This window comes from Chiloscyllium plagiosum, chromosome 4, assembly GCF_004010195.1.
Source record: "Chiloscyllium plagiosum isolate BGI_BamShark_2017 chromosome 4, ASM401019v2, whole genome shotgun sequence".
Taxonomy (NCBI): domain Eukaryota; kingdom Metazoa; phylum Chordata; class Chondrichthyes; order Orectolobiformes; family Hemiscylliidae; genus Chiloscyllium; species Chiloscyllium plagiosum.
The window spans coordinates 28,757,078-28,782,571 of record NC_057713.1 but is presented as its reverse complement, the minus strand read 5'-3'; the positions used below and the strand labels follow the sequence as shown (position 1 = coordinate 28,782,571).

Genomic DNA, 25,494 nt, shown 5'->3' with positions numbered 1-25,494 from the left:
AGGCTGTCATTACTAGTTATTAATCTCGTAAACTTTATAGAGTCATAGAATCATAGAGCACTACTTTGAATGCACACCCTTCCTCAAATAAGATCAATGCTGTGCACTGTACTCCATCTGTGGTTTAATATGTGCTCTGTATAGCATTACTTTATTACTTTTGTATTCAATTTCTGAATCATGAAGCTTTGCTTCAATTGTAGAGAAGCTTGGAGTCGAGAGTGTGGTGCTGGAAAAGCACAGCATTGTCAGGCAGCATCTAAAGAGCAGGAGAATCGGTGTTTCGGGTAAAAGAATACTCTCCACTCTAATCTCCAGCATCTGTAGTTCTCACCTTCACCTGTATAGAAGCTTGGTTAGATTGGAATACCTGGAGTACTGTGTGCAGTTTTCATTACCTCATCTCAGGAAGGATATTAGTTCCAAAAAGGGAGTACAATGAATAAATAACTTGATTTTGATTTGATTTGATTTATTATTGTCACAGATACTGAGATACAGTGGAAAGTATTGTTTTGTGTGCTAACCAGACAAATCATACCTCACATAAGTACATCAGACTGATAGAACAGAATGCAAAACATAGTGCTACAGTTACAGAGAAAGTTCAGAGAAAGATCAACTCTGATATATGAGATGTCCGTTCATAAGTCTGAATACAGTGGGAGAGAAGCTGTCCTTGAATCTGTTGATACATATTTTCAAACTTTTATATCTTCTGCCTGATTGAAGAGGGTGGAAGAGAGTATAACTGGGGTTGGAGGGATCTCTGATTATGTTGGCTGCTTTCCCAAGACAGCAGGAAGTGTAGGTGGAGTCAATGGAAGCAAGGCTGGTTTGTGTGATGGACTGGGCTGCATTCATTGTATGCTCTGTAATTTCTTGCAGTCTTGAGCACAGCAGTTGCTTTATCACATAGTGATGCATCTGGGTGGCATGTTTTCTATGGTGCATCCATAAAAATTGGTAAGAGTCATTGCGGATATGCCAAATTTCCTTAGACTTCTGAGGAAGTAGACCTGTTGCTGTGCTTTTGGGACTGTAGTGTCAAAATGGATGGGCCAGGACAGATTGTTGATATTTAGTCTTAGGAACTTGAAGCTCTCAAACACATCTACCTCAGTGAAGGGGGCTGAGGGGCATGCAGAGAGGGACATGTCCTCCACTCCACTTCCTGAGGGTGGTGACCAGCTCCTTCATTTTACTGACACTGAGGGAGAGATTGTTGTCTTTACACAATGCCACTAAGCTGTCTATCTCTTCACACCATACTACTCTGTCTCGTTGTTAGTTGAAACCTGACTCACTGCTTTGCTGTCATCAGCAAACTTGAAAATAGAGTTAGAGCTAAATTTGGTGGCACAGTTGTGAGTACATAGGGAGTATAGTAAGGGCTGAGTATGCACCCTACAGGGCACCGCTGTTGAGGATTATTGTGGAGAAGGTGTTGTCACCTATCCACACTGATCATGGCCTACAGGTCCAAAAGTTGAGGATCCAGTTGCAGAGTGGGGAACAGAATCCTACATCTCGGAGTTTGGACATGAGTTTAGTTGAAATTATGGTGTTGAAGGTGGAGAAATGTTAATAAATAGGAGTCTGGGGATTGGGTGTCGGGCCATGGAGATGGTGTCTGCCATGGACCTATTTTGACGATGGGTGGATTGTAGTGGATCAAGGCAATCTGGGAGACTGGAGTTGACATGTACTATTACTAATCTCTTGAAGCACTTCATAATGATGGATGTCAGAGCCACCGGGCTATAGTCATTCAGGCATGTTGCCTGATTTTTCTTTGGCACCAGAATGATAGTGTTCTTCTTGAAGCAGGCGGGAACCTCACATCATAGTAAGGAGACATTAAAGATGAGGATTTGAGCTATAAGGAGAGGCTGAGTAGGCTGGGACTGTTTTCCCTGGAGCATCGGAGGCTGAGGGATAATGTAATAGAGGTATACAAAATTATAAGGGGCATGGATAGGATAAATAGACAAAGCCTTTTCCCTGGGGTTGGGGAGTCAAGAACTAGAGGTATAAGGTGAGAGGGGAAAGATATAAAAGAGACCTAAGGGGCAACATTTTCACGCAGAGGGTGGTACATGTAGGAATGAGCTGCCAGAGGAAGTGGTGGAAGTTGGTGCAATTGCAACATTTAAAAGGCATCTGGATGGGTATATGAATAGAAAGGGTTTGGTGGGATATGGGCCGGGTGCTGGCAGGTAGGACTAGATTGGGTTGGGATATCTGGTTGGCATGGACGGGTTGGACCGAAGGGTCTGTTTCCATGCTGTACATCTCTATGACTCTATAACTCCATGTCTGCAAATGCTCTTGCCACCAGATCTGTGCAGGATCTGAGTGCACAACTGGGGACTCCATCTGGACCAGTTGCTTTCCGTGGGTTCACTGTTAGGGAGGGTGATCTGAAGTCTGTGAAGACAGGCGCACCTCAGGCTGTCAGGGCAGTTGACATTAATTCACTGATCTTCTGTTCAAAGCCAGCATGGAATGCATTGATCTCATTAGGGAGGAATGCATTATTGTCAGTGATTCTACCCAACATGGCTTTATAGCCTATTATATAATGTAAGCATTGCCACAGTAAATGTGTGCTTGTGTGGTTAGACTGGGACTTTAGCTTAGGTTGGTGTTGTCTCTTGACATCCCTGATGGCTTTGTGAAGATCATAAGGAGATTTCATATATAGGGCAGGATCAGCTGACTTGGATGCCTCAGACCTGGCTCCTGTAGGGAGTGAATCTTTCGGTTCATCTATGGTTTCCGGTTGGGAAGCACTTGGATTAACTTCTTTGACACCCAGTCCTTTATTCACTTACTGAGGTTAGTGGAATACTCCTTGAGGTTGGCCACTGAGTTCTTCAATATGGACCAGTCTACTGACACCAAGCAGTCATGTAGAATCTTGTCCGTTACCTCAGACCAGCACTGTACGACTTTCTGTACCAGATCCTCACACTTCAGTTCCTGCTGGTAAACTAGGAGAGGAAGCAAAGTGTGGGTGGGGTGAGCAGTAGGCATCTTTGATGGTTGTATCCAGGGTATTTGGTAGGACAGGAGACATGTTGATGGTATCTTGGCTGCACATTCTTGACGTTTGCCTGTTGAAGTCGCCGGCTATAATGAACAAGGCGCCAGGGTATTCCATTTCAAGGTTATTTGTGGGATATATATTTCATCGCATTCTACATGGGTTGGGATGTAAGCTGCTCTCAGGATAGTGGAAGTAACTCCCCCAGCAGATAGTCGGGATGGCACTTGATATGCTCGGTCCAGCAACAATAACTCGCCAGTGTAAGCATGTCCAAGCATCCAGAGATTAGATTAGATTCCCTACAGGGTGGAAACAGGCCTTTCGGCCCAACCAGTCCACACCCACCCTCCGAAGTGTAACCTGCAAAGACCCATTTTCCCTCTGATTAATGCACCTAACACTACGGGCAATTTAGCATGGCCAATTCACCTGATCTGCACATCTTTGGATTGTGGGAGGAAACCAGATCATCCGGAGGAAACCCACGTAGACATGGGGAGAATGTGCAAACTCCACACAGCCAGTTGCCTGAGGCTGGAATTGAACCTGGAACCCTGGTGCTGCGAGGCAACAGTGCTAACCACTGTGCCACTATTGGTCAGGAGGCAGACCCCTCCACCCTTTGCCTTGCCCAAGGACACCATATGGACTATCTAGTGGATTGAGAAACTCTCAGCTTTTTTCAATGGATTGGATGCTTACCAGGAGTATGCTGGGGAGGCAGACTTCAATCCACGTTGTTTCAGTCTTACATGCAGGCCAACGGATCTCCCATGTTTCCGAGGTAAGTGGCTGCTTCTGTCTGGGACCGGGAGTCAGAGTGGATGGTCTACTGTTCTGGAAGATAAGTGGATGCAGCTGAGGGGGCCCAGAGCACTGGTCACAGCCTCAGGTATTCTGGAGGATCTTGTTCTCGGTCTGGTCGGGCCTCAATGTCGAGTCTCCATGAGGTAGGGTCCACTCCACAAAGTCAGATCACTGATCAACCTCTGTGTCAGGCCTTTGAGAAGCTGATAAGGGAATAGTCACTCTGTTGTTGCAATTCAGTTGATGGGTCCCATAAGCTGTCGGCCCCTCCAGGAGGTCCTGCTCTCCATGGTCCGATGCAATCGGTTATTTCTTGAGGTTGAAATTTTGCCAGATCTGTAAGCAGATTTAAAAGAAGATTGTTAGTAATTCTGACAGACTAACAATTGAGATTTAAAAGAGTAGAATGATTAAATAGATGTGAGGGAATGATTAGGTTAGGAAAACTTGCCATGCTCCCGCACCATCTTGGAGGCCACCTTCACTAGACTTGTTCCTGTGATGGCAGGAGAGGGATGCAGAGAGTTTGGGCTAACTGGGGTCGTGTTGGAGGTGGAGAAAGTGATGACTGCAGATGCTGGAGCTCAGAGTCGAAGAATGTGATGCTGGAAAAGCACAGTCAGTCAGGCAGCATCCGGGGAGCAGGAGAATCGAGGGCTTATCAGGGCTTATGCCTGAAACGTTGATTCTCCTGCTCCTCAGATGCTGCCTGACCGGCTATGCTTTTCCAGCACCACACACTTCAACTCATGTTGGAGGTGACGTCACTGAGCCCAGAGCTGGGATAAGTCTCTGTGCTTGGAAGAGGGTGAGGCAATTGTGTTCAGAGCACAGACAAGTCAGATTTTGGCAACCTGTACCAAGGGCGCTGTGCTCTGTTTGGGCTAGGGCCATCACTGAAGCCATCAGGGCCTCAATTGTTAGCACTACTGCCTCACAGCTCCAGGCATCCAGATTTGATTCTAGCCTCGGCTGACTGTGTGGAGTTTGCCCATTCTCCCCATGTCTGTGTGGGTTTCCTCTGGGTGCTCTGGTTTCCGCTCCCAGTCCAAAGATGTGCAGATCAGGTGAATTGCCCATGCTAAATTGCCCATATTATTAGGTGCATTAGTCAGAGTGAATTGTAACTGGGTGGGTTACTCATCAGAGGGTCGGTGTGGTCTTGTTGGGCCGAAGGGCCTGTTTCCACACTGTAGGGAGTCTAATCTAAACAGTAAGAAAAGGAACCAAGTCTGGGACATCTCTGGCATTTGAGCAGGAGTCCTACTTCAAAGTGTAGTAGTAAGACCATAAGAAATTGTAAGCCTTTTTTAAACATCTAACTTTGTCTTTTTAGAAATGAAGAATAGAGAGGTTTGGGAATTGACTCTGTGGTGGAGAATTGCAGATTCAATGTTTAACTGTGACAGGAAGGAGAGCAGGGCAACATGGTGGCCTAGTGGTTAGCACTGCTGTTTCGCAGTGCCAGGGACCCGGTTTCATTCCACCTCAGGTGACTGTCTGTGTGGCGTTTGTACATTCTTCCCATTTATGCGTGGGTTTCTGTTGCATGCTCCAGTTTCCCCCCCACAGTCCAACGATGTGCAGGTTAAGTAGATTGGCCATGCTAATTTACCCATAGTGTTCAGGGATGTGTTAAGTGCATTATCCATAGGAAATTGCAGGGTTATAGGTAGCGAGGTGGGTCTGGGTGGGATGCTCTTCGGAGGGTTGGTGTGGATGCGTTGGGCTGAATGGCCTGTTTCCACACTGTGGGGATTTTAAGATGAAAACCATGAGGCTATTGGTTACTCCCAGGGCTTACAATGAAGCCCAATTCATTGGTCTCATCACACTTGTAAAGGAACATCTGAGTGGCGATCTAGTGAAGAGAGGTGTAAGATTTTTAAAATGACATGAAGAAAATGTAATTCAGAATGTTATTTTAAAAGAAGCTTTTGGTGCACAGTTAGGAGTCACAGGGTCAGACTAGCATTTACAAAGTGAAATCAGGAAACTCTTTTCATACAGAGTAATCAATGTGCAAAATAAACTTCCAGATAAATAGTGGTGTCAAAAACTTTGAGAATCATTTAAGAAACAATTGGATCTTGCAATAGGGTAGTTTTCATCCCACTTTGGTGGGAAAATTATGACAGATCAAATCATTTCTCATATCTATAATTATTCTCTGGTTTATGAAAAAGGAATCTCCTGAATGACACTGAAAGCCATGTTCTGCATTGAAGTATTCTTTTAATCCAAAACTCTCTTTTCCCTCGGTTGTTATCTTGAGCCTTTGATTGTGGAGCCGATGCCAGTTTGCATCTGAATGCAGGCAATTAGCAAGACAGGATGTATATTCAAGGAGGAACTGTTACCAACCTACGATAATCTAACCTCAGTCCTGGAAGAAAAGTTGAAGACTAACAAAAGGACTGCAGCTCTGTTGTCCTGCAAATGAGGTGTTCACTCTGTTTCAGAAGGGTTGACGTTAACAAATCTATTTGTGACAAGTTGTAAAACAGCACTGAGAACAATCCTGACTTTGTTTTCAACCACATTACTCATCTGGATGGCAAAGTAGAGCAGTATTGCAAAAAGGCCACACCCAGTGGTATTTCTTGCATAGATGCCCTGCAATTTGGAAGAAAATCATGTAGCTGCAGAGATATTGAACTTTTATGCTGTTAAAACGGAAACAGACAAAACATGTATTAAAACCATATACAATAATGGTTACAGCATATAAGCAAGCCAATAGGCCCATCAAGTCCGTGTCATCTTTCTGTAAGAACAACATACCTAGTCCCAGTTAGGTTCCCTACAGTACGGAAACAGGCCCTTTGGCCCAACAAGTCCACACCGACCCTCTGAAGAGTAACCCACTTCCCTCTGACTAATGCACCTAACACTATGGGCAATTTTAGGGCAGCATGGTGGCTCAGTGGTTAGCACTACTGCCTCACAGCACCATGGTCCCAGGTTTGATTTCAGCCTTGGGTGACATCTGTGTGGAGTTTGCATATTCTCCCCGTGTCTGCGTGGGTTTCCTCCCACAAGTCCAAAGATGTGCAGGTCAGGTAAATTGGCCATGCTAAATTGCTCATAGTGTTACATGCATTAGCCAGAGGGGAATGGAACTGGGCGGGTTACTCTTCGGAGGGTCGGTGTGGACTTGTTGGGCTGAAGGGCATGTTTCTACACTGTAGGGAATCCAATCTAATTTTAGCATCGCCAATTCACCTGCTCTGCACATCTTTGTGACTGTGTGAGGAAACTGGAGCACCCGGACAAAACCCATGCAGACACAGGGAGAATGTGCAAACTCTACACAGACAGTCACCCAATGCTGGAATTGAACCTGGGACCCTGGTGCTGTGAGGCAGCAGTGCTAATCACTGTGCCACCCCCAGAACCCCTCCAATTTCTTCAATTGTTCGATTCTTGTTTGAAAGCTGCTGTTGCCCAGAAAAGTGGTAGGAATGTTGATCTGTCAACTGTGTCATTGGAAATAGCTGCATTAATTTCTGCCTATAAGGAGTGCAGAAAATCAACTGAACATTTCTACTTTTTTTCCCCAAAAATTAACTTTGTTCATTAAATTTGTAAATATACATGAGGAAATATTTAACTTGAGAATTTCAGAACTTAAAAGAAAATTCAAATTGTTTGCAGACTGTATGTTTGCACTTGTGACTGTTGTCATTGTATTATAATTTCGAAACATATTCAGGTATATAGCTAAAGTCAAAATGAGAGGTGTTAATCTCTAATGTTATAATTTAACATTTGTTTGCCTCAGTTAAGGCTCTCCCTCATATTTGAGGTTAACTTGGAAAAGTGAATGTTAAAAAAACTAACACCAACTCTCTAATTAAATTCTATTTTTCACTGCCTTGTCACTTTTAACTCCTTTCCAACAAATTAGTTTGAGACACAGCATTTGCTGTGAAATTAGGCCTCATACAACAGGAAAGTGAAGATACTATGCCTCTATTGAACCTACATGCCTCATGTGAACATTCAATATTGAGCTTCAGTATTCTCTTTGTCCATGTTTTGCTTGAGAATTTGGCAGGGTCAAGCCTCTCAAATTCCCTGAAGAATGGCATCTAGTGTTTGTTTTATCTTAAAGATTTTGCTAACACCTTGACATTGGCAACCCGAATTCAGCTAGCAATACATTTATTAAAACTTCTTTTTCCTCAGGTAGTTTACTTCTGCTCTTATCTCTCTCCTGCTGGCCGTGCTGACTAAAATCAGTGAAACAGATTGTCTGCTATATGATCTTAATGTTGTTTCTGGCAGCCTTGCACTGTGTGAATTAATTGTTGAGATTCCTACATTACAGCAATACTTCATGAACTAAGGTTGTGGACGCAGGTGGGGCTGTTGAAGTAATTTAGTGACTGCTGCAGTTGATTCTGTGATTAGTGCAAACTGCAGTCAAAGGCTTTTGCTCAAAAATGCAGTATCATAGGTCCAGTGAAGGCACCTAATCCAACCCTTACTTCTCTCACTGTTGCTAAATTATTAAACTGCTGATCCAGAGTCCAAACTAGATAAGTAGATTTTCTTGCATACTTCCGAATAAGCATTTTAAAATGCATGGGAAGAAAGGCTTACATTTTAGATTTTATTTCTATTCACATTAATGTTTCAAAAATCATCTTGTCATTTCTGGGAATGATTGTCCAGTCAGTTTCTCAGTGGGTAACTTTTTAGAAGCACTAATCAGGAGGGGCGGGGGAGGCAGAATTAACAGGCATTTGAACATTTTTTCTATTATTCAGGAGAATCAGCACAGATTGTAAAATGCAGATTACGTTTGATTTTGTTAAAATTTATAGTTTTACAGCACAGAATTTACAGCAAAAGTTTACAGAGTGATGCAAATTCTGTGTTTTACGATCTTATATTCCACAACCACCTGACAAAGGAGCAGCGTTCTGAAAGCTAGTGCTTCCAAATAAACCTATTGGACAATAACCTGGTGTTGTGTGATTGTTACCTTTGTACACTCAAGTCCAACACCAGCATGTCCAAATCCTGTTTGATTTCATATTCTACATGGATTTTTGATGAATTAACAAACCAGGTTGTCAAAAGCATTGTAACGGAAGTTGTCCACGTGATTCTTAAAAAGAAATTGACAAAGTACCACATAAAAGATTCGTAAACTAAATTGATGCGAATGGGAAAATAGAGTCAATGTCAACTATGTAAATTGGCTGAAGGATAGAAGATATTAACTTGTGGTCACAGAGTTATGGAATTATTACAGTGCAGTAGGAGTCCATTCAACCCATTGTCCCTTACTGGTTCTGTTAATGTACAAGTGCATTAGAGTCAACTGGGGTCTTTAAACACACCTCTATAAGAACCATTCATTAATGTTGCACTTCCAATTAATATTTTACTTCAACAGTCAGGCAAGTGATAATATACTATGCAAACAGTGTAAAATTATCCCTCACTCACTTTCCACACTACAGAATTGTAGATAGTCCTCAAATCTGAGAGATCGTTACTAAATGACCCTGTAAATGATATCTTGGGTAAATAGCGGTATTGAGTGCAGAAGAAGTGAAGGTATTCTGGACAAAGCTCATAAGATTCTTATTTGCTAAATTGAATTCGGCATCCAGTTGTGATATTTGGAGAAAATTGGGAAAATTAGGTAGTGTCAAGGACAGCCATCAAGCTGATCCTCATTCAGAGCCTTCAGTTCTGAGAAATAAGTTATGGGACAGCATGGTGGCCCAGTGATTAGCACTGTTGCCTCACAGCAGTAGAAACCCAGGTTCGATTCCAGCCTTGGGCGACTGTCTGTGTGGTTTGCACATTCTCTCCGTGTCTGCGTGGGTTCCCCCTGGGTGCTCCAGTTTCTTCCCACAGTCCAAAGATGTGCAGGTCAGGTGAATTGGCCATGGTAAATTGCCCCATAGTGTTAGGTGCATTAGTCGGAGGGAAAGGGGTCTGGGTGGGCTACTCATCGGAGGGTCGGTGTAGACGTGTTGGGCCGAAGGGCCTGTTTCCACAGTGCAGGTAATCTAATCACAGATTCTTGATACGTATAAATGCTTTAGAGAGTAAAATTTCAAATATTATCAGTGATACAAATTTGGAAATGCAAATCAATTTCAACGGTATATAGATAGTCAAAGGGAAGGCTGGTAGGTATAGGGAATGCTGGATGATTAAAGGAATTGAGGGTTTGGTTAAGAAAAAGAAGGAAGCATATGTCAGGTATAACCAGGATAGATTGAGTGAATCCTTAGAAGAGTATGGAGAAAGTAGGAGTATACTTAAGAGGGAAATCAGGAGGGCAAAACGGGGACATGAGATAGCTTTGTAGACTGTAGGGAAATAGATAGTGACATCTTGCAAAATGTCCAGATTACAGATGAGGAAGTGTTGCATGTCTTGAAACGGTTAAAAGTGGATAAATCCCCAGGACCTGATCAGGTGTACCCGAGAACTCTGTGGGAAGCTAGAGAAGTGATTGCTGGCCCTCCTGCTGAGATATTTGTATCATCGATAGTCACAGGTGAGGTGCCGGAAGACTGGAGGTTGGCAAATGTGGCACCACTGTTTAAGAAGGGTGGTAAAGACAAGCCAGGGAACTATAGACCAGTGAGCCTGGCCTCGGTGGTGGGCAAGTTGTTGGAGGGAATCCTGAGGGACAGGATGTACATGTATTTGGAAAGGCAAGGACTGATTCAGGATAGTCAACATGGTTTTGTGCGTGGGAAATCATGTCTCACAAACTTGATTGAGTGTTTTGAAGAAGTATCAAAGAAGATTGATGACGGCAGAGCAGTAGATGTGATCTATATGGACTTCAGTCTACTGATCCTTCAGCAAAAGTTGAAACAGGAAGATCCTTCACAGAAAGTAGTACAATGCTGGTCTGAGGCAGTGCAAGAGCTTCTCCAGGACTGCTTGGAATAAGATCTAGACAATATCCAGGCTTAGATTGACAAGTGGGAAGTAACATTCACGCCACACAAATACCAGACAATGACCATCATCAATAAGAGACACTCCAACCAACACACTTGACTTTCAACGGTTTCACTATCACTGAATCCCCCACTTGGGGTCACCATTGACCAGAAACTCAACTGGACTCACCACATAAACACATAAATACAGTGGCTACAAGAGCAGGCCAGAGACTAGGGATACTGCAACGAGTAACTCACCTCCTGACACCCCAAAGTCTACAAGGGACTATCTATACATCATCTACAAGGCACAAGTGAGGAGTGTGATGGAATACTCCCCATTTGTCTGGATGGGGTCAGCTGCAACAACACGCAAGAAGCTTGACACCATCCAGGATAAAGCAACCCGCTTGATTGACACCACATCTACAAACATTCAATCCCTCCACCGCTGGCACTCAGTAGCAGTAGTGTACACTATCCACAAGATGCACTGCAAAAGTTCACCAAAGATCCTTAGATAGCACCTTCCAAACCCACGACCACTTCCATCTAGAAGGACAAGGGCAGCAGGTACTTGGGAACACCACCTTCTGCAAATTCCCTTCCAAGCCACTCCCACCCTGACTTGGAAATATATCACCGTTCCTTCACAGTCATTGGATCAAAATTCTAGAATTCCCACCCTACCGACATCGTGGTTCAATTCACAGCAAGTGGACTGCAGCGATTCAAGAAGGCAGCTCACCACTACCTGCTCATGGGTAAATAGGATTGGGCTATCAATGAAGCCCACGTCTCACAGATGAATTTTTTAAAAAGTATGCTATTACTGTCACGGACTTCATTCACAAATATATCGCGCACTCCATACCAAAGAAGCCAATCCATGTGTTCCCCATCCAGAAACCTTGAATGAACAGGGAAATCCATTGTCTACTGAAGACCAGGCATGCAGCATTCAAGTCAGACCACCCAGACCTCCGTAAAACCATCAGAGATACCAAGATACGACCTCCGTAAAACCATCAGAGATACCAAGAGGCAGTACCAGACCAAGTTAAAGGCCCAAATTAACCAGACGGGCATCCGCTGCCTGTGGCAAGGCTTACACAACATAACGGGAAATGAAATGAAGCAGAGCAAGATAGGTGACAGACACATCCCCTCCTGATGTGCTCAATGCTTTCTATGCTTGGTTTGAGCAGAATGCTAGTGGTGCATGTATCACTTGCCCCAACATCCCCAGATGCACCTGTTTTCTCTGTCGGATGACAGATCGGTCTTACTGAGAGTCAATCTGAGGAAAGTGATTGACCCAGACAGAGTCCCCAGCCATGCAATTTGATCCAATGTGAACCTGGAGGTGGAGGTATTCACCAACATCATCAACTTTCCTTGCTACAAGTTGAAGTCCCACCTGATTAAGAAGGAGAAAGTGAGGACTGCAGATGCTGGAGATCAGAGCTGAAAATGTGTTGCTGGAAAAGCGCAGCAGGTCAGGCAGCATCCAAGGAGGAGGTGAATTGATGTTTCGGGCATGAGCCCTTCTTCAGAAGGGCTCATGCCCGAAATGTTGATTCTCCTGCTCCTTGGATGCTGCCTGACCTGCTGCGCTTTTCCAGCAACACATTTTCAGCACCTGATTAACAAGACCACCATCATCTCAGTACCTAAGAAAGCTCATGCAACGTACCTTAATGACTACCACCCAGTTGCACTGACCTCCATAATCATGAAGTGCTTCGAGAGATTAGTCATGGCTCACATCAACTCTCCCAGCCTGCCTCAATCCCCTACAATTGGCCTCCTGGTGAAACAGGTCCACAGCAGATACTATTTCACTGGCCCTGAACTCATCCCTGGAATATCTGGATAACAAGGACAGCTACATCAGGCTCCTATTCATCGACTACAGCTCCGCCTTTAACACCATAATTACTACCAGGCTAATCTCAAAACTCTGAGACCAAGGTCTTGGCTTTGCCTTCTGCAACTGGATCCTCAGCTCCCTGACCCACAGACTGCAATCAGTGAAGATAGACAACTGTACCTTCTGTACGATAACCCACAACACTGGCACTCTGCAAGGATGGGTTCTCAGCCCGCTGCTGTACTCTCTGTCCACCCATGCCTGTGTAGCCAAATTCTGTGCGAACACCATCTCCTAATTCGCTGATGACACCACTCTGATTGGACAGATATCTACCAATGATGAATCAGAATACAGGAAGGAATTAGAGGGCTTGGTGGCATCATGCAATGATAACAACCTCTTTCTCAATGTCAGAAAAACAAAAGAACTGATCATTGGCTTCAGAAAAAAAAGGAGGACATGGCACGCATCCCACCCCCCCTCCTCCGCTTCCCCCCCCCCCACCCCCATCTACATCGACGGAGCTGGGTCGAGAGGGTCCAAATTCCTGGGAGTGACGATAATCCACAATCTGTCCTGGACCTCCTAGGTGGATGTGATGGTCAAGAAGGCACATCAACACCTCTTCTTCCTTGGATGGCTTAGGAAATTCAGCATGGCCATAAGGACCCTCACCAACTTTTACAGATGCACCAGAGAAAACATTCTATCCAGGTACATAACTGCTCAGCCCAGGACCATAAGCAATACAGAAGGTTGTGTGCAAAGCCCAAACCATCATGGACGCCAATCTCCCATTCGTGGACTGTATTTACACTTTCATTGCCACAGAAAGCTTACCAACAACATCAAAGACCCGTCCTGCTCTGGTAAGGCTCTCTTACAACTTCATTCATCAGGCAGAAGAGACAGAGACTTGAACACACACCAACAGTTCAAGAACAGCTTCTGCCCTACTGTTATTAGAGTCTTGACTGGACCTCTGTAACTTCAAAAAATGTTGATCTTGCTTTGTGCACTTTCCATCAGCCATAACCTCACTCTGTCTAAGCACCCTATTATCTGTATGTCCTTGTTTGCTATGATCTGCCTGTACTGTTCGCAAAACAAAGCTTTTCACTGTACTTAGGTACATGTGACTACAATAATTCAAATAATTGAAATCAATTCTTTACAACTTGGGTTTTACATCTGCGGCTGAGATGTGATTTCATTAAGCCATAAAAGATACTTATTCAGGTTGATCTGAAGAAACTAGTGTTATAGTTTCAAACTAATGAAAAAAGAAGTAGTATTAAGATTGATTTTCATTTTGCGAAAAGGTGGCCATTGAATGGAATGAATATCCAGAGAGAGAAATGGAAGTAAAAGCTGTGGAATTGTTTAGGACCAGATAGATATTAAAATAGATAAGTGTTGGGTCATTTCTGTGGTAATGATAGTTCAAATGACCTTCCTCAATTATGGAGGAAGGAGAGGCCAAATTAGTTTATTATATATCTTTTGAGTGGAGTGCCCTCTGGTGGAACAGTGAGATCATTTTTTTTCCTCAATTTACCTCAACTCCACTGAGATGTTGACCTGGAATTTGTCCCATTCTTTCTCATCATAGGTGAGTTCTCTTTCAGCCCATATAGAAATCACATTTACTAAACCTCCAGATTGGTTCTAAGGTTCGGATTCAACTGAATAAAACAAGGGCATTTTAAGACTTTTATTTGCATACAGATAGATCAGTGGATAAAATAAATTTCCAGATAGAGAGATGGAAGTAAATGCTTTTGAATTGTTGAGAAGTAAATGGAAATCAATGGGAATCGGAGGAAATTGTCCTGCTAGTTGGAGTTATATTTAGCAAAAAGGAAAATGGTTAATATTGTTGGCATTATTAATTTCAGTTCTAAAACAGTTCCCAGGTGTATGTCCTAGGCCCAACCATCTTCAGCTGCATTGTCAATGACCTTCCCCCATCATAAGGTCAGAAACGGGAATGTTCACCGATAATTGCATAATGTTCAGCACCAAAATTGGAGGTGTAGTGGACAGCGAAGAGGGTTACCTCAGATTACAACAGGATCTGGACCAGATGGGCCAATGGCAGATGGGGTTTAATTCAAATAAATGCAAGATGCTGCATTTTGGGAAAGCAAATCTTAGCAGGACTTATACACTTAATGGTAAGGTCCTAGGGAGTGTTGCTGAACAAAGAGACCTTGGAGTGCAGATTCATAGCTCCTTGAAAGATTATAAGGGGCATGGATAGGGTAAATAGGCAAAGTCTTTTCCCTGGGGTCGGGGAGTCCAGAACTAGAGGGCATAGGTTTAGGTGAGAGGGGAAAGACATTAAAGAGACCTATGGGGCAACTTTTTCACACAGAGGGTGATGCGGGTATGGAATGAGCTGTGAGAGGAAGTGGTGGAGGCTGGTACAACTGCAACATTTAAAAGGCATTTAGATGGGTATATGAATAGGAAGTGTTTGGAGGGATATGGGTCGGGTGCTGGCAAGTGGGACTAGATTGGGTTGGGATATCTGGTCGACATGGACAGTTTGGACCGAAGGGTCTGTTTGCATGCTGTACATCTCTATGATTCTATGACTCTGTGATTTCTTTCATGACTCCTCAGATATTGAAGCAGTCCTTTTCCAATACAGCAAGATCTAGACAATATCCAGGCTTGGGCTGAAAACTGGCAAATAACATTTTGGCCACATACATGCCATGCAATGACCATCTCCAATAAGAGGGAATCTAACCATCTCCCCTGATGCTCAAAGGCATTACCATTGCTGTTTCCCCCACTATCAATATTCTGGGCTTATCATTGATCAAAAACAGAATAGGACTATGCATATAAATACAATGGCTACAAAAGCAGGTCAAGAGGCTAGAAACCTGTGGTGACTAACTCACCTCCTATCTCCCAAAGCTTGTCCACAAAGCACATGTCAGGGGTGTGATGAAATATTCCCTGGTTGCCCGGATGAGTCCAGCTCCAGCAACACTCAAGAAGCTTGGCACTATCCAGGATAAAGCAACCCACTTGATGGGCAGTCCAGCTGTTCCCTTCAACACACACTTCACCTCCGATGCACAAATGTAGCAGTATGTAAAATCCAGTGCAGTGCCAATCTTCTTCAATGGTACCTTCCAAACTTGCAACCTTTATTATTTCGAAGGACTCTGGTAACAGATGCATGAGCACACCACTGCCTACAAATTCCCCACCAAGCCACTCACTTTTCTGACTTGTAAAACTATCACTACTTTCTCTAGGTCAAAATGCTGGAACACTCTTCCGAACAGCATTGCCTTTATCCCAAGAACTTCAAAACTTCAAGAAGGTAGCTCATCACCATAGAATCCTTACAGTGTGGAATCAGGCCATTCAGCCCATGCCAACCCTCTGAAGAGCATCCCACCCCACCCCACCCTCCACACTATCCCTGTAACATTGCATTTTCCACAGCTAATTCACCTAGCCTGCACATTCCTGAACACAATAGGCAATTTAACATTTAACAAATGGCCAATGCTCTTAATCTTTGGAGTGTGGGAGGACACCAGAGCACCAGGAGGAAACCCACAAGGAGAATGTGCAGACTCTACACAGTCAGCTGAAGGAGGAATCAAAACTGGGTCTCTGGCACTGTGAGGTAGCAATGCTAACCACTGAGCCACCAATCGTTTAGTGGGACCATCTTCTCCATGGCATTTGGGTCTAGCCAATGTCACCTACTCCCATGAATGATTCATGAAAGAAGCCACAATAGTTAAGCGTGTAAAGAGGGATTTGCTTTTACACTGCTGTGATGTGGAGATGTCCTATGATCCTACTCCACTAACTAACTGACCAAGAAACAGCGCTCCAAAAACTTGTAGATTAGATTACTTACAGTGTGGAAACAGGCCCTTCGGCCCAACAAGTCCACACCGACCTGCCAAAGCGTGCCCACCCAGACCCATTCCCCTACATTTACCCCTGCACCTAACACTACAGCCAATTCACCTAACCTGCACATTTTTGGACTGTGGGAGGAAACCGGAGCACCTGGAGGAAACCCACCCAGACACGGGGAGAATGTGCAAACTCCACACAGTCAGTCGCCTGAGGTGGGAATTGAACTCAGGTCTCTGGCACTGTGAGACAGCAGTGCTAACCACTGTGCCACCATGCCACCCAGATAAACCTGTTGTACTTCCAGATAAACCTGTTGGAGACTATAACCTGGTGTTTTATAATTTGTAACTTTACACTGCTGGTTAGCCTGAAGTGGTATATTTCAACCAGGAAACGAAAATGAGATTTCCCCTTAAAAAAGTTATGCTGACACTGTTTTTTTGCGATTCTCTGCTGAGTAGAGACTGGTGGATACAACACAGGTTCTAGACAGGTAGGGGTTAATTTTTATTTTATTCTCATACTGTATATGCTGGTTGAGTGCCTGACTGCATGTCATCCGAGTCTGGCCAGACTCTGGTTCAGATTCTCCCAGCCGGGAGTAAGTGCTTCGTCCAGCTGTTATAATTGTAAATATGCTGTCAGAATGGGTGGGAGCATCTCAAAACACATGAAGCAGTTCAGAACTGTGAATGTAAGTTTCCCACTGGGACTACAAAATAACACAGCTCACTCTATCGAATGTCAGGCTGTCAGATTGAAATGTTCTATGACTTATTCCCTTCTAGGAGTATGTCATGGTTGCGTTGTTGAATCAGGAATAGTCAAAAGAACATGCACTTATAAAAAGACTTATTGTACTGACATGACTTTCCAAACATGACGTAAACTGCATGTGGTAATCCGTTTTGCTTCCTTGGCTATGTTGCCTCTGTTTGTAGCGGTAGGATCAATCTCCACTCCAGTATGAGCTAGTCTGGAGCAGCAGGCGGCACTGAAAATGCAGTAGGTTGTTGGAGATGTGACTTTTGGACAATGTGTTAAACTGAGACTCTGTCAAAATCCTTTGAGTGACTATAAAAGATCCCTATAGCACTAACCTGCTGGAAAGTTGTCCTGCCCAATATTTATCACTGAAACTGATTTTTTTGGTGAACTACCTTATATTGCTGATAGTGAGACACTGTTGTGTGCACATTGGCTGCTACATTTCTCTAGGCGATAGTGATCTGGGTGGAATTTCCTTTTCAAACTAAGCATTGAGGCAAGCATAAAAGTGGGTTCGTTCCCACACGCTAATGTTAACTCAAGCTTATTAAATATGCATGGGCAATTTCATGGGGGACAAGTTATGGTCCCCTCCAGAACTTTCCGCACTCCAACATGCGTGCACTATATTTTAAAGGTATCCAGGCGGCCATCAATCTGCAACCCAGGTGCACTACTCAAACTCTGTTTTTCATCCCCACCCACCCCTGGTCAAAGACCAGAACAAACGTGAAGCAAGACTTTAGCAATGGCTCTCTGGATGTTCTCCTGAAGACTGTCCAGGAGAGAAAAGGCCATCCTAACTGAGAAAAGACAAGTTGGATAGAGGTTGCTGCAGATGTCAGTACTCATGAGCGGCTCAAGAAAGTCTGGCTCCAAATGAATGCAAGAGGATGAATGCCTTGCTATGCTCCATCAGGGTATGTACAAGTGTCTACTCAACGCTTCGCACTGCTACAAGTGTGAGGTAGCAATGCAAAGAGCAGCATGGTGGCTCAGTGCCTCACTGCACCAGGGACCCCGGTTTGATTCCACCCTTGAGCAACTGTCTGTGTGGAATTTGCACATTCTCCCTGTGTCTGCGTGGGTTTGCTCCAGTTTCCTCTCACAGTCCAAAAATGAACAGATTAGGTGGATTAGCCATGGGAAGTTGCCAATAGTGTCCAAGAATGTGCAGACTAGATGTGAAATGCAGGGTTACAGGGATAGAAGGGTGGGTCTGGATGGAAAGCTCTTTGAGGGTTGGTGTGGACTCAGTTGGCTGAATGGCCTGCTTCTGGATTAGTGGTGCTGGAAGAGCACAGCAGTTCAGGCAGCATCCAAGGAGCAGTAAAATCGACGTTTCGGGCAAAAGCCCTTCATCAGTGAAGGGCTTTTGCCCGAAACATCGATTTTACTGCTCCTCGGATGCTGCCTGAACTGCTGTGCTCTTCCAGCACCACTAATCCAGAATCTGGTTTCCAGCATCTGCAGTCATTGTTTTTACCTACCTGAATGGCCTGCTTCCACACTGCAGGGATTCTATCACTGTCGAACAGGATATTGACTCAAGAGACGGAACATTTAAGTCTTGAAATCAGGGAGTGGGCTTGCTATGTTTGAACAGATTAGCATTGAGGGAGAAGAGTTGCCTGTATTAAGGAGTGGTACCTGAGGACTGGAGGACAGCTAAGGTGGTATAATTATTCAAGAAGAGAGGTAGGTGTAAACTAGAACACTATAAGATAGTAAATCTAACTTCTGAGTTGGACCGAAGGGTCTGTTTCCATGATCTATGACTTTATGACTCTACACTTCTGAATTACTTCTTGATGCTCCATATTCCAATGAAATCACTGACTTTTTGTTGCAATTTTGGGAACACAGTCATGTTAGCCTTTCACCAAAGGTTTCCATGGGACACAAAGACAAAGATCCCCTTTTGAGTTCAGCCCTGCTTACCTATCTAGATTTGTTAGCATAAGCCAGAGATGCTGCTTCTCATGGGCAAGATTGTTGACGTGGTCAGGCTTTGCCCCAAACACTGTTAGCACTTAACAACAACAGACTATTCATGAGCTGATCAACATGGAGAAACTTTACTGTTAATGTTTGACCAGGGAAATGCAGTAGATATTAAGACCATAAGACCATAAGACATAGGAGTGGAAGTAAGGCCATTCGGCCCATCGAGTCCACTCCGCCATTCAATCATGGCTGATGCGCATTTCAGCTCCACTTACCAGCGTTCTCCCCGTAGCCCTTAATTCCTCGAGACAACAAGAATCTATCAATCTCGGCTTTGAAGACATTTAGCGTCCCGGCTTCCACTGCACTCCGTAGCAATGAATTCCACAGGCCCACCACTCTCTGGCTGAAGAAATGTCTCCGCATTTCTGTTCTGAAATGACCCCCTCTAATTCTAAGGCTGTGTCCACGGGTCCTAGTCTCCTCGTTTAACTGAAACAATTTCCTAGCATCCACCTTTTCCAAGCCATGTATTATTTTGTACGTCTCTATTAAGTCTCCCCTTAATCTTCTAAACTCCAACGAATACAATCTCAGTATCCTCAGCCGTTCCTCATATGTTAGACCTGTCATTCCAGGGATCATCCGTGTGAATCTCCGCTGGACACGTTCCAGTGCCAGTATGTCCTTCCTGAGGTGTGGGGACCAAAACTGGACATAGTACTCCAAATGGGGCCTAACCAGAGGTTTATAAAGTCTTAGTAGTACATCTCTGTTTTTATATTCCAACCCTCTTGAGATAAGAGACAACATTGCATTCGCTTTCTTAATCACGGACTCAACCTGCATGTTTACCTTTAGAGAATCCTCGACTAGCATTCCCAGATCCCTTTGTGCTTTGGCTTTATTAATTTTCTCACCATTTAGAAAGTAGTCTATGCTTTTATTCTTTTTGCCAAAGTGCAAGACCTCGCACTTGCTCACGTTAAATTCCATCAGCCATTTCCTGGACCACTCTCCCAACCTGTCTAGATCCTTCTGTAGCCTCCCCACTTCCTCAGTACTACCTGCCTGTCCACCTAACTTCGTATCATCGGCAAACTTCGCTGGAATGCCCCCGGTTCCCTCATCCAAATCGTTAATATATAATGCGAACAGCTGTGGCCCCAGCACCGAACCCTGCGGGACACCGCTCGTCACCGGCTGCCATTCTGAAAAAGAACCTATTAAGGAGTCAAGTCACTGAAGATGTTTGCACTCACTTGGAGGCAGAAGTTTACTTTGCCAGGTACGTGCCTCATGCAAATAATTGGGCTTGTAACACACGTGTTTTTTGTGGTGAACTAAGGAGATTGTGTCCATGCGTATAATTCCAGCTGGCCATGAGATAGTCATGAATACAAGTTAGATTCCGGGCAATGGTAGGGAACCCTCACCCACTTTAAAGGTTCTAAGAACTTTTCAAGATTCAGGAAAGTGAAGAGTAGACATGAAAAATCACTGGCAGGTAATATTAAGGAAAACCCAAAGGCAGCTGAGAAGAATATTAGGAACAGAAGAGTAGTGTCCAACATGGCAATATGCATGTGGATCCAGAAGGCATTGCTGAGATTTTAAATGAGGTCTTTGCATCTGTATTAAATCTAACTTCTGTGGAAGGGAAACTATTGCAAAACATTCCGAGGCAAGGATTAGTAGAGTCATCGATAAAAATCACACAACACCAGGTTATAGTCCAACAAGTTTATTTGGAAGCACTAGCTTTTGGAGCGCTGTTCCTTCATCTGATGAATGCAAATGCAAAGCATTTGATCTAATCTACATTGATTTCAGTAAGGCTGTTGCCAAAATTTTGCATGGTAGTCCAGTTAAGAACTTAAGAGCCCATGGGCTCCAGGGCAATTTGGTAAATTGGTTCCAAAATTGGCTTTGTGGCAGAAAACATTGGGTCATGGTTGAAAGCTCTTTCAGTGATTGGAAGCCTGTTTCCAGAGGGCTCAGTGCTGGCTCCCTTGCTGCTTGTAATGTAGGTTAATGATCTAAATGTGAATGTAGGAGGTATAATTTGTTTGCAAATGATATAATAGCTGAAATTTAATCCTGAAAAGAGTGAGGTGATGCATTTTGGAAAAACTAGCAAGGCAAGGAAGTACACTGTGGGCGGCACGGTGGCACAGTGGTTAGCACTGCTGCTTCACAGTGCCGGAGACCCGGGTTCAATTCCCGCCTCAGGCGACTAACTGTGTGGAGTTTGCACGTTCTCCCCGTGTCTGTGTGGGTTTCCTCCGGGTGCTCCGGTTTCCTCCCACAGTCCAAAGATGTGCAGGTCAGGTGAATTGGCCATGCTAAATTGCCCGTAGTGTTAGGTAAGGGGTAATGTATGGGTGAGTTTCGCTTCGGCGGGTCGGTGTGGACTTGTTGGGCCGAAGGGCCTGTTTCCACACTGTAATGTAATGTAATGTAATGTAATGTACAACAGCAAGGAGGTTATGATGGAGTTGTATATAACATCAGTTAGACTACAGCTGGAGTATTGCATTCAGTTTGGGTCACCACACTGTAAGAAGGATGTGATGGCACTAGAGTGGGTGCAGAACAAATTCACCAGAATGTTTTTTGGGCTGCAGTGATTCGACTTTGAAAAGAATCGAGATGGGCTGGTGTTGCTTTCTTTGAAAAAACAGGGCACATGGCTAAGAGGGATCTGATTGAGATGTACAAAATTGTGAATGGCATAGAGAGGGTAGATAGCAAGAACTTTTTACCTTTTATTAAAGGGCTTGATAACCAGAGACACTGTTCTAAGGTAATGAGCAGGAGTTTTAAACGGGATTTGAGGAAAAATGTTTTTACCAAGATTGAGATCGGTATCTGGAACTCACTGCTTAAATTAATGTTGGAGCCAGGAATCGTTACAACTTTTAAGAAGCATTTAGATGAGCACTTGAAAGGCCACAGCATATAAAGCTGTAGGTCAAATGCCGGAAAATGGGATTAGAATGGATTAAAATGCCTGAGTGGACATTTGAAGTTTTGTTTGGATAAATCCTATTGTTAGCATTGCAGTGAGGTTTTGGCATAGACTATACACTCAGACTGGGGCTGAAGCAACATCTTTCTGTTCAGGGAGGGAGAAATTATTACAATGCTGTGAAGTTGAAAATGCTTTGCATTGACATAGAACATGAAAATGTATTTATGTGACAGGAACAGACAGGAGTGATCGAGTGAATCCTTAGAAGAGTACAAAGGCAGTAGGAGTATACTTAAGGGGAAAATCATGAGGGCGAAAAGGAGACATGAGATAGTTTTGGCAAATAGGGTTAAGGAGAATTCAAAGGGGTTTTATAAATGCTTTAAGGACAAAAGAGTAACTAGGGAGTGAATCGGGCCTCGCCAAATGTCAGCAAGGCAGCCTACGTGTGGAGCCTCAGGAAATGAGGGATATACTAAACGAGTATTTCGCATCAATATTTACTATGGAGAAAGACATGGAAGATACAGAAAGTTGGGAAACAGATGGTGACATCTTGAAAAATGTCCATGTTACAGAGGAAGAGGGACTGGATGTCTTGAAATGCATAAAAGCAGATAAATCCCCAGGACCTGAACAGGTGTACCCTGGAACTCTGTGGGAAGCTAGAGAAGTGATTGCTGGGCCTCTTGCTGAGATATTTGTATCATCGATAGTCACAGGTGAGGTGCTAGAAGACTGGAGGTTGGCTAACGTGGTGTCACTATTAAAGAAAGGTGGTAAGGAAAAGCCAGGGAACAACAGATCTGTGAGCCTGACATTGGTGTTGGAGTTGTTGGAGGGAATCCTGTGGGATAGGATCAACAATATTTAGAAAGGCAAGGACTGATTAGGGATAGTCAACATGGCTTTGTGTGTGGGAAATCATGTCTCACGAACTTGGTTGAGTTTTTTGAAGAAGTAACAAAGAGGATTGATGAGGGCAGAGCGGTGGACGAGATCTATATGGACTCCAGTAAGGCATTTGACAAAGTTCCTCAGGGAGATTAGAATCAGTCTAAACATTATGGCACAGAAAGAGAACACAGGGGGCTAACACCTTCAACATATTGTCTAGCTAATACCAATTGTTACAGTTAACCTGACATTGCAACTTTTTAAAAAAAGGTTTATGACTTATACATGAAAGAAGTGAAACTATCATGGTATTGGAACAGATGAAAGACTCAACAGACAATCAAGGTACTTTTCAATGTATAATTTCAGTTACATCACACTGTAAACATTTGCTATAAATTCTGTGCCTTACAATTGTGCACTCCACAACCACCTGATGAAGGAGCGGCGCTCCAAAAGCTAGTGCTTCCATTTAAACCTGTTGGACTATAACCTGGCATTGTGTGATTTTTAACTTTGTACACCCCAGTCCAACACCGGCATCTCCAAATCAAGGGATACTAGTTAGCAAGGTTAGATCTCATGGAATACAGGGAGAACTAACCATTTGTATATAGAACTGGCTCAAAGGTAGAAGTCAGAGGGTGGTCGTGGAGGCCTGTAACCAGTGGAGTGCCACAAGGATCAATGTTGGATCCACTACTTTTTGTCATTTACGTAAATAATTTGGATATGAACATAGGAGTTTTAGTAAGTTTGCAGATGACACCAAAATTGGAGGCGTAGTGGACAGCAAAGAAGATTACCTCAGAGTACGATGGGATCTTGATCAGATGGGCCAATGGGCTGAGGCGTGGCAGATGAAGTTTAATTTAAATAAATGTGAGGTTCTGCATTTGGAAAAGCAAATCAGAGCAGGACTTATACTCTTAATGGTAAGGTCCTAGGGAGTGTTGCTGAACAAAGAGACCTTAGAGTGTAGGTTCATAGTTCTTAGGTAGATAGGATACTGAAGGCAGCATTTGTTATGCTTTCCTTTATTAGTCAGAACATTGAGTATAGAAGTTGGGAGGTCATGTTGCAGCTGTACAGGATATTGGTTGGGCCACTTTTGGAATATTGCCAGCAATTCTGGTCTCCTTGCTATCGGAAGGATGTTGTGAAACTTGAAAGGGTTCAGAAAAGATTTACAAGGATGTTGCCAGGGTTGGAGAATTTGAGCTTTAGGGAGAGGTTGAATAGGCTGGGGCTGTTTTCCCTGAAGCGTCGGAGGCTGAGGGGTGACCTTATCGAGGTTTATAAAATGATGAGGGCCATGGATAGGGTAAATAGACAAAGTCTTTTCCCTGGTGTGCGGGATTCCACAACTAGAGGACATAGATTTAGGGAGAGAGGGGAAAAATATAAAAGGGACCCCAGGGGCAACATTTTCACGCAGAGAATGGTGCATATATGGAATGATCTGCCAGAGGAAGTGATGGAGGCTGGTACAATTTCAGCATTTAAAAGGCAGCTGGATGGGTATATGAATGTGAAGGGTTTAGAGGGATATCGGCCAAGTGCTGGCAAATGGGACTAGACTAATTTAGGATATCTTTTCAGCATGGATGAGTTAGACCAAATGGTTTGTTTCTGTGTTGTACATATTTATGACTCTATTTACTTACTGATTTTAAGAGCACTAATGATTCAAGCATCACAGTGACACTGTGGTAATATCACTGGACTAGTAATCCAGAACCCCGAGCTAATACCTCTGGAGACATGGTTTCTGAATCCAACTGTAGACAGCGACATTTGAATTCTGTAAAAATTGAACCAATCAGAAGATGTCAGTACTTTTCTAAACAAAGTAAAATTACAACATAATATCACTTGGTGACTTTGCTCCTGTCTCACTTCTCAGACCAGCAGAGTTAACTCTGCCATTTAATTCCACCATACATGTTCCATATTGCTGGGTATGTGGTTTTGGAAAGTTCCAGATATCCAATGGGGATTAGAGCCTGGCCTTGACCAGTCAGATTGTGTAGGTAAAGTTTTACCTGCATATCCACTAATATCATTTATTGTATCCGATGCTCCCAATGCGGTCTCCTCTACATTGGGGAGACTGGGCGCCTCCTAGCAGAGCGCTTTAGGGAACATCTCCGGGACACCTGCACCAATCAACCACACCGCCCCGTGGCCCAACATTTCAACTCCCCCTCCCACTCTGCTGAGGACATGGAGGTCCTGGGCCTCCTTCACTGCCGCTCCCTCACCACCAGACACCTGGAGGAAGAACGCCTCATCTTCCGCCTCGGAACACTTCAACCCCAGGGCACCAATGTGGACT

The 25,494-nt window shown here is 43.9% G+C and overlaps 1 protein-coding gene across 3 annotated transcripts in view; it reads right to left on the bottom strand.

Moving 5' to 3' along the window:
• Positions 1-3,572: 3,572 nt before the first annotated feature.
• LOC122548910 (CMP-N-acetylneuraminate-beta-galactosamide-alpha-2,3-sialyltransferase 1-like) overlaps positions 3,573-25,494 on the bottom strand; it is a 161,890-nt gene continuing 139,968 nt past the window's right edge. For all 3 annotated transcript variants that reach the window (XM_043687873.1, XM_043687871.1, XM_043687874.1), the window contains one exon: positions 3,573-4,195. In XM_043687873.1, coding sequence (XP_043543808.1) covers positions 4,047-4,195 — 149 coding nt within the window. In that variant the 3' untranslated portion in view covers positions 3,573-4,046. The remainder of the gene's footprint in view (positions 4,196-25,494) is intronic.